Source organism: Mesitornis unicolor, unplaced genomic scaffold, assembly GCF_000695765.1.
Source record: "Mesitornis unicolor isolate BGI_N332 unplaced genomic scaffold, ASM69576v1 scaffold53667, whole genome shotgun sequence".
Taxonomy (NCBI): domain Eukaryota; kingdom Metazoa; phylum Chordata; class Aves; order Mesitornithiformes; family Mesitornithidae; genus Mesitornis; species Mesitornis unicolor.
The window spans coordinates 555-10843 of NW_010195415.1; the positions used below are offsets into that span (position 1 = coordinate 555).

Here is a 10289-nt window from a genome sequence, read left to right on the forward strand (position 1 = left end):
CATTGAATTGCTGGGGCCTGGGCAACAGATAAAGAACAGGAAAGGGGGAGAGAAATTCCTGCCCGGTTGAAGGACTCATACAGCAATCACTACAGGGAGATTTGGGGTTCATCCCTTCCACACCCATAGCGCTCACTTCTCTTAAGGTTGAGAGATGGCTTGCAATGTGTAATTCTCAGAAATGTCTTCCCTGAATGAATCCTTGCTGTAGCTCTACAGCAGGTGTCAGTCAGACATGCCCAAATACATGCTTGCAAAACCTGCCCATACAGCAATAATTTCATAACCTGCAGAAGTCAAGAACCAAGACAAAATAATACAGCACACATCAGGTTGAATGTGGTTAACTAAGTTGCTTTTAGTTTATTAATTTTACCCATATACACAGTTGATTTTGAAAACATCACGTGAAAGAGCCAGGACAAAGTGTAACAAACTGATATAGGAAAAGGTTTCAATATGCAATGTGTCAGTGTACCTATGGTGTTTTATACATACTTTACATGGAAAACCAAAAAACCCACAGTTTTCAGGGGAAGTATACATTTTGTTTTGAACTGGCAAATTTAGTTCATTAATATGTAAAAAAATAAATCTACAATAGCAACAGTGCAAACACATCAGAACTTGCATGGCATACAGAACACAAATGAATAAAAATTATTATTCAAAGAGCCCAATGTTTCCTCTGGTACTGGCTGTGACATGTACAACAAACAGGCTGAGGAATAAACTGCAACGTAAGCAGGAAGATGAACTGCATATTACTGGTTCTGTCTTGTATGGTCTCTCTATTTCAGGGGGTAAAGCTGTCATGCCTTGGATCTGCAATTAAAATAAGAAAAAATTATCAGGGCTTCATCATATAAGATGAGAAATCTGTGTTTTGCTATCTAGTTGGCGGCAGCTTGCATGAGAATTTATTGTTGGTCTTGTATTGGGATTTTGACTCTTACTGTGGAGAAATTAAGCTCAGTAAAAATATTAATATATTGCACACCAAATGATCAGCCAGTGTGCACATTCCTTGTTTGCAGCTCGGGAACAGCTGTGTGCACCGGTATCCTCTCCGGTAAAGCAACGTTAGGCTTTTGGTGGTTGATTTGTATGACCTCATTTTGTTCTGTGGGATTGTTTGGTTGGTTTGGTTTTTGTTTTCATCTTTCTGGCAGATAAAAGTGGAAGTTTCCAGTGCTACAGTGCTAAAGGGATCTTGGATGGTATTTGAAGGCATCTGACTTTACATACAAGGCTTACACTTGCATGTGCAAGACCATTAATTGTGCACACATTTATCTCACAGAATAACACAGTGGTTGAGGTTGGAAGGGACCTCTGGAGGTTATCTGGTCCAATGTCTCTGCTCAAGCAGAGCCACCTACAGCAGTGTCATATTTCTACATTCTAAGCATTTTTTACTCTTCCCTTATAACTCAGTGCAATTTTTATGGAGTTAGACATAACTGCCTGTTTGTCCAGGCTTTGACATGAAATTGAAGAGATTTGGGTGCACTGCTTGGCTATGCTTTTCCTAAATGTACTCCGCTTTTCCTAAATGTACCCCCTACACATTAAAGAAAAGAAGCTCTGGAAAAAGTGAGTCCCTGGGCACATGTATTTTTGAATGTCTGAATGCCCACCTGCACAGCATGTGCTTGCTTTGGGTATTTTCCCATGTTGCAATTATCCTACATTGTAGAAAAAAAAAATCTAAATATTTACTTAGTCTTAGCAAATACAACACAAAGCTAAGACTGACCAGGAGACCATTCCTACAGAGGGATGAGGGTACTTTCAACTCACTTTCTCTGCTTCAAGTTTTTTTCTTCTTGTAACAACTCACTGATTGTTTGACCATTCAGGTTAAATCTGTTCTTGATTTTCATGAGAATGGCCAATTTAATGTAATATCACTAATAAGGGAAGGGAAAGGAAAGAGTCCTAATCTTAGCTTTGATGAATATGCCCTAGTCATTTGAAATAGGAAACTATGATTTAAAGGAAGAACAAAGCACTCCCAGTTCCACTGAGCTCACTCTGACTACTTTCTTTAAGTCGTAAGAATTGTTCCTTCATCCTGTAAGATAAAGGGGAACAGAATTGCCCAGAAAACATATCATTTAGGGGAAAAAAAAGAGAAGCCTATCTCCTCCTGATAAAATTTGTGTGCTTTTCATCTTCTTAACTTGTCCTCTGACAATCAGTGAAAGAGCGACTAAACAGCTGCTACTGGCCAGCAGTTGCAAAGGTCAAAAAGTATAACCAAAACTACTGAAATATGACACACATGTACTACCAATAACTACTTTTCCCAGAAGGTCTGCAGTGGGACAAGTGTTAGAAAAATACCAGAATCTCTTTGATTACTTATAGCACACAGTATTTTATTGGCATTTCATGGGAAGAACAGTCTGATCAATGTTGGAAAGACCCGAGAATGCTGCTGCAGGAAGGGCAATTGCTCCACCACCTGAAAGCACTGTGTGACCCTCTATGAGGCAGCGTGGGATACGTTTTGCAGAGTGAGGAGAATGAGACCTTTCCTTCCAATTCTCTCCCCCATCTCACTGGGGGGGTGGTGAGTGAACAGCTGCATGGTGCTTAGTTGCTGGCTGGGTTAAACCAAACTAGGTCCTTTTCTAGGAAGTATTTAATCAGTAGTATCTTGTATCAGATCTGTTTGACTGGCCTAAAATCACAATAGGAGATAAGCCAGTACAATGAGACAATTTCCCTTTCTGAGCAGAAAAGCTCAAAGGAGTAAAATGGAGTCTTGAATTTGGACTCTCTAAAGGAGTTCAAGAAGCAACATGTATTTTTAAGCATCTCATTCAGGGATGATACTACATGCACTAGTAGTTCTTTATAAACACAAGTTGGTACTAAAGATGACAGCTTTTCCCAGCAGTTCTGTTAAAATAGAAGCAAACATTTAGAATAAATAATAACTCACTGCAGAACTGTTTTTTATCTTACAGGTTTTTTCATCACGAGAATTGGGAAAGGAAAACTATAGAAGATAAAATCTTCCAAAGATGCACAAAGGAATCAGACAAACCAAACGTACTTTTTTTGGCCCAATACTAAGACACAAAAAGACTAAGACCAACAAAAAAAGCAAGAGATATTGGAAGAGTACTCATGTAACTTAAGGTAGTCTAGATCCCAGAATTAAGAAGTTAGATTCTAGATGCTTCCTTATGCAGTCAATAAGCTTCCCCATGCAGTCAATAAGCTCCCCCCTACAGAGTGACTCAGAGAAGAAACCTAATCCAGCAATTTTGAATCATCCAACATAAGACACTAAAATAAGTCCCTGACAATGGAGGCAGACAAGGGAAAACAGCTTTCTGACTTGGTGACCTAATCTGGACATACGTGGTTAATCCCTGATCAGTCCCAGATACACCGAAAGACTCCATATTCCTATTACTGATCCCAAGTGCTGATCAAAGCTCCAACTTCTCTATTCTTCTTAAATACTTCTAGAACCTGAGTTACGTGAAAGCATTGATAAAACATTCTCATCATTTGTTATTGCATAAACAATTACATTTTGTAAATGCAATATAGCCGTGTAAACAGTCTGAAGACATATAACCAGCTACTTATTCATGAGCAACAAAGCACAGTAAATCACAGTTGGCTCATGACATTGTTACCTTCTTTTCAACACTTATACTTACCGACCATTCTGCATTATCTGTTTTTGAACATCTCACGTTCACTGGTAGTTTAAGCACAAGTTCATTATAGGAGTGACCCTCTGATCTGGACCATTTGAATTTGTTCATTGCATCCATAAAAGACAGATTTTTGTATTGCTTAGGACTCTTGATAATGAAAGGCCAAGTCCTAAAGAAAAAACAGACAACAGATTTTTAAAAATAGATTAATATCATCAAGTTGGAACCAATGAAAAGAATTTATTCAGAAAAACAAATGTACTATTAATATGCATATTATGCCTAACTCTCATTCTCAACTAAGTTCTCTGCTACTGAAAACTGATGCAGTTTCATTGGTTTTAACAGACTTATAAAAGTTTGTCAGTGGTTTAGGACTTGCTGCCAGATGCTTTTAGAAATGAAGGACTTTAAGTTAAGAAAAAGAATTACATTGCTGTTCTCTGATCTACAAACAGTACACAGGCAACACAAAACTGATCTGCTGTAACTTTTCAAAAAACCCAAAACAACCAAAAAATCCACACCCTTCATAGGTTTGGCAGATAGTGTTGCAAAGAAAAGTTTGCCATTAGAAAGCTGCTACCAGATGGCTCTGCCAAGTTCTGGTCATAACTCAGATGGTTTGTCAAAATTCAGCCTAGTACAGGAGTTGCTCTAACATGCATTGGTTGGCAGCAGTGCCAAAAGTTCAAACCAGAATAACTGGTGTTGTGGATGTTGCCTTTTGTCATGTCTCTATGCTGGCTGCAAGGGGACTTTTGGGCAGTGGTGGGGTAGAGACCTGCTGCACTGCTGTGAGAGATCTGACTATTTGCCCACCTGTGGGAATCCTCCTCATGAAGAAGCGGAGCCAACCCCATTCCCCACCAGCCAAATATGTGGAAAGGGAAGCTATGAAAATTCTGATCTTTCATTTAGAAAAGAAAACTCAAAAATAATAACAAAAGAAAATGTAAAAAAACAGCTAAAGAAAACCTTTTCCATTGTTCTTGCTTTCTCCTTGTTTGACCCTACTGGTATGAATGGGAGCAAATAGGTGGATGGGTCAAGTTCTTAAAAACAGAAAGTCCAATACAGCTAAGTCGAAGAAGGAAAGTAGCTAAAACTTTATCTAAGTAACCTAATTAATGCTTTGGTTGGAGCATGAGTTTTCTTTTCAAAGCACTTCAGACAGATCTGTGTTATCTTGCAGTGGGCTGTCTCCTACTTGCTTTGTGTAAAGTGCTGCCTATGCCAAAGTTCAGCTCTACTCAATACTTAGGCACAGTGGACACCCATTTTGCACTTTTGTGGCCCAATCACTTTTATCTCAGCTCCTCATGATTTATACCACTGTCTGTGCCACCAGACTGAGAAAAAAAGGGGTTTTAAAGTGATACACAGTGCCTTGATCCTGCTTCCATGTGTAAGTCAAGAGAGACTTTAGACGAGTCAGTGAAGCAATTCCAGTGTAAAACTGACACAAGAGAAATGAGTATCAGGTCACATATCCTTAGGCTGACAGAGCTTAATGAAACAAGAATTGTGGATTAGGTCATAAATACTAGAGGCATTAATAATCTCTTCTTCTAATTACTATTCCATTTGCAGCAGACAGTCTGCATACTTACTCTATTCAAAACATCTTTATTTCCCCAGGCCAAATGTGCATTTTTTCCTTAAGTACAGTTATCATGAATGAACACTCAAGAGAGCATACATTTGTTAGAATATTTTCTTTCTAAGCTCAGAAAGACTCTTTTAGCTAGGACCAATTTAGAAACTATGTTCTCCCTGTATTAAAAGACACTGTAAATAGAAATAGTGTGAAAAATGAAGTAGACATTGATTGCGTGGTGACTTTCTTCAAACTCTTCAGTCTTCGATATAAATTTCAGAAGACCAGTAACCCTGTACATCAAATTACTTTGCAATAATAATTTTATATGGTTTTGTTAAGATAGACTGCATAAGGAAAGATCACTTTGAAAATTTAAATGTGTTGACACACTATTAGTCTATTCATTTTATTTTAAAATGTTACTATTACATAGTTTAGCGCAAATAATTTTGCAAATGTAATTAATCTTTCACCACTAATAATGCATTCTAATTTCTGTTGTTTGATTATTTTCTTGCATTTCATTCATTTGGGAACTTTACTTTTTAGATTATTCTTACTCTGTTTACAATCACTTCTACTGCTCATCTGCTATTGAGATGCTGTAATTTTAAGCACTGTAAGGAACATTTAAAATCTGAAATACGCTATTTATTAATTTTTATGTATTCACACACATTTATCCTGTAGGCTTCCTCCTATCTCCTACCAAAATTCAAAATTTATGGTAGATTCTGGAAATCACCCTTGCTCATAATGAGCAGGTCATCCTCCTGATATTAAACCAGAGCCAACAACACACTGGGAAACATTTTGTTCTTGCCAAGGACTCTCACAGTGAAGGCCAGCAAGAGTTCTGCTGACTTACTGGAGAAAGTGTAGCACCTTGTTTAACCTTCACCCCTGCACTGCATCCTCTCCAAATTCAACATCCTGGGGTTTACCCTAGCAGGGAGATGCCAGCTGAACTCCATGGACCTTCATGGTGGTTATTATAGAACATGAGTTGCCTAAATGGTAACAGCTCTCTCCTCTTCACAGAGGGGGTACTGAATATTTGTGAAGCACTGATGTAGACATCTTACAGCAAAATGATATTACCCATTTTGAGCTGAGCAGTGGGCCAGTATTCAGATTCTTGTGGGTTATTTTTGTTAGGAAGAAAAACTGATGAGTGAGCTAAGGGGGTTTCCATCTGACACAGTCCTGTTTTCTTCTCAGAAATGTTCAATGCCCTGCTTCCCTGAGGATTAGGAGTCCAAGACTCAGGAAATGGTGTCTTTGCACAGAATTGCAAGCCCCTGCAGTCAGCAGTTCAACTAAAAGGCACTTTCATTCCTCTTGACTAGACTCTTACCACTGGTTCCACATTTTTCTCTCTACTTACCTAGCATATCATCCTCTGGCATGTCATTCTTCCAAAGCCTCCATTCCCTCTTTTCTCTCCATCATGGTGCTTATCTACCATTTTATCTTTAACTATGAACAACTTAATATTCTCTCATTGCCTCCATTTCCTTTCTAACTTACAACTTCTCTTTCGTGCAGTCTTGTCAGTGTCACCAAGACGCCACTGAGCTGTAGATGTGAGCAACAGAATCAATTCTTCTCTTGTTTACACCAACTGACCTCAGCAGAATTACTGACAACAAATCTACCCAGGGTAATTAAATGCTAATCCTCCCAAACTCTTACTTTTTCAAAATTATCTATATATATGTGAAACACTGAAATGTTTTGGTAACTTGATAGATTTGAAACACTGATGTAACACTGAAAAATAGTCTATTTAGAGATGGTAGTGGTAAAAAATACTGCTGTGTGAAATATTATTTCTTTAACAGAATAAACTGCTTTTTGACTAAAAAAAAAAAGAGAAAAGATGCAAAATAATTTGGCAGGAGAAATAAGCACAGTATACAGACCAAAAAGAAGTGGCACGAGCACCCCTGCAACATGTTGCACTACCAGAAAGAAAGAAAAGTTGTATTAAAATGACCCTCTAATCCAACAGACAGAAATAGAGATGCTGCACATATTAATAAATATTTTACTTGCCTGACTGGTCTATAGATTTCCTTAACACCAATGAACTGGAGTTGTTCCATTATATCTGGAATACTTGCACATCGAGTGAGGTTGATTCTCGGGTAATAGAGTAGATATGACAAGCACATTTCATTCCTGGTGCTCAGACCACCCTGAAAATAGGATTTTTCTTTTAATCAACATAGCATTGGAATTCCACAGATAAAAACACTGATTAGCATTTATATGCTAATTAAATGTTTATCAGGAGGCCAAATTCAACAGGATTACCTTCCACATTAGCTTATCAAGTAACAAGAAGTTATTACATAACTAATTACAAAATACACTGCAAGCACAAACAATAACTTCTGAGTTTAAAAGATGTGGGAAGTACAACTATCAGTAAAATACTACTGTTATAATGTTGAAGAGGACTATCTGAGAAGTTCAGGTTTATTTTGGGCTGTCTCCAAGGAACTTATATCTACCATGTTTCAGAAAAAGGGCTTCAAAGTGGAACAGATGTAGGAAAAAACTGGTAGGATAATTTATCAGTAAATTAAAGTAAATTAGCTTTGCCTAGTAAAATGGAGGCTGGGATAGAATATTTATCTATATGAACTCTCCTTTTAAGTATATATGCAGATAAAGAGTAAGAAAGAAAAGCGTTATTTAAGTTAACAGATAACATTGACTGAAGAACAAATAAATGCTAGCTATAAAAGAATTAATTAAAGTAAGATTTTTAGCTAGTGGAAGAAACAGGTTCTGAAACAGTCTTCCACTTAGAGCCATGAGACAAACTACTAATTTGAAATTAATCTTGGTAAATATGGACAAGATTATGAGCTGCATGTTCCTAAATTCTGTCTGGGAACAATTCCACAAATCTCACAGAACGACAGCAACAGGAATGGAGAAGACAAAACACATGAATGAAGGGCCAAGAACTAGTGTGGTCACCATATAGGAAAATAGGATAAAAACCCAAAAGCCTTCTTTCTCACTCTTGCCTTTCTTTAAACAACTTCTGCATGCACCTACTTACAAGCTATGATTCAGGGAGAGGCATCCCTGTGCTCTCTCAGGACCAGGTCTTCCTTGCCAAACAGAAAGCTCCCAGGTCTCACCTCCTGGAGGTCTGGATCCAGCCTCTCCCAAGGAAGCAGGATCAGCCTCTGGCAAAGGCTGGGTGCCAGCACCTACATCCCTCCCATACATATAGTGGGTTTGGCATCATGTTCTGGTTTCACAAACAGCTCATGTCTCAATAATCAAATCTGATTCACCTCCAAAACCAAGTGGCCACATTGCAATGGCTGATGCCTGGCCTCTGCTAACCTGAAAAGCTGTGTCTGGGCTCTACCTGCAGCATTCTGGGGCAGCAGCTGTCTGGGAGAATCCCTGTCACTGGAAAACCCACAGTGTGAGAAAAGTAACGTGCAGCAGCTCACTGTGCCCAGGCGCCTCCTCCCAGCCCAAGGGACCTGCATCCTGCCTAGGTTCTATGTCAGGCACAAAAGCAAGTGGCCCCATCTTGGTCATGGCATAAGTAAAAATCAGTATGTAAAAACTGGCAACTACAATTTCAGGGAAAAATGTGTAACAAGTTCATGAAAATAATTCATTAGAATATGCAGAATTTTTATGTCAATACATGTTGTGAAGAAAACATCCCTTATACTAGCAAAGCCTGATTTTTAAAGAACTTTTATAAGCTGGCTTGCTTATTTTTATAAACCAGTCTTATGCAAGAGATCACACTACGATTATCATAGTCCTGATGACTTTAAAATCTAAAAATCTATTAAAAGAAAGAGAACACATAATTACACGTACACAGTAAGTACACAGATTTTAATAACATTTTATGAAAAATATTTCAGTGCCCAATATTATCCATGTCTTTATTTTGATCCATTAAAATTTCTCTTACCCATGTCATGCGAATTCGGTCTACAGTACTGTAGTGACATTCTGTGATTAAATTATCCCCCTGAAACACAAGATTTAGGAAGTTCAGAGTTCTCCAGTTTATCAGCACCAGCTTCAGGTAACCAGAGATGACAGCAAACACTTAAATAAAGATTAGAACAGTGGATATGACTTTTTGAAAGAGTAAAGGATTAGGTAATTGGTGTATGCTAAGGCCTTGGCACTTAGCATTCATGTTATCCAAGATCCTCAGGGATTCCCTATGGATTTAAATGGCGTCTTATTAAGAGTCTGGTCTGTTGGTTTATTTTAAGTGGCAATGGAGGTGCCCAGTTATATTCCTATTTTCAGGAAAATTACATATGTAGACAATGTAAACATATGATTCTTCCTTCAAAACTCATCCAGTGCTACTTTGGATAGCTTTCCCCAGGCTAATTTATCCTGACAACTTCAATAGAGATACTTGCCAAATGAGGAAAAGAAGGTTTTCCACATCACAATAACAACTATTTATCTGCCAAGCCTGGGAGTAGAGGAGTGGCAGGCAAAGATTTAACTGCATTGACAGCTTTCTATGGGAAAGGCTGAATGCTTACCTTCTCAAGTACACACAATTAACTTTTTGCTGTCTTGACAAACTGATCTACAGTTTGGTAGTACCTTTATTCCCTGTACCTGGTCAAACACAAATCTCAAAATCACCTTGATAACAAAGTGGAAACTAAAACATTGAAGAACATAGTGAGACATCAAAAAAAACTTCAGATCAGAAGGATGCCAGAGGCGTATTTGCTTTGGCTCATTTTTTTTTGTATCATCATCTGCATTAATTTTCCGTGAAAAAAATCAGATCACCCTTCGAATGTTGAGAATTTCTCCTTTCCTGCAGGCTGTCTCATTGCCAGACCAATGCCAGCGCTAACTGTACTTCAGGCTGCTGGAAGAAGGGGCATGAGCTCCATGTCAGCCAAATGGGGATGGAGCTTTCTGAAGCACTGGGTACTGCCATAGCTTCACTGCTCACAGCAGGA

At 38.3% G+C, this 10289-nt stretch overlaps 1 protein-coding gene across 1 annotated transcript in view; it reads right to left on the reverse strand.

Annotated features, from left to right (window-relative positions):
- Nucleotides 1-534: 534 nt before the first annotated feature.
- Nucleotides 535-10289, reverse strand: part of MOXD1 (monooxygenase, DBH-like 1) — a 23778-nt gene continuing 14023 nt past the window's right edge. The window contains exons 6-9 of the mRNA XM_010188087.1: nt 9257-9316; nt 7348-7490; nt 3687-3855; nt 535-825 (exon numbers count right to left, since the gene is read on the reverse strand). Coding sequence (XP_010186389.1) covers nt 664-825; nt 3687-3855; nt 7348-7490; nt 9257-9316 — 534 coding nt within the window. The 3' untranslated portion in view covers nt 535-663. The remainder of the gene's footprint in view (nt 826-3686; nt 3856-7347; nt 7491-9256; nt 9317-10289) is intronic.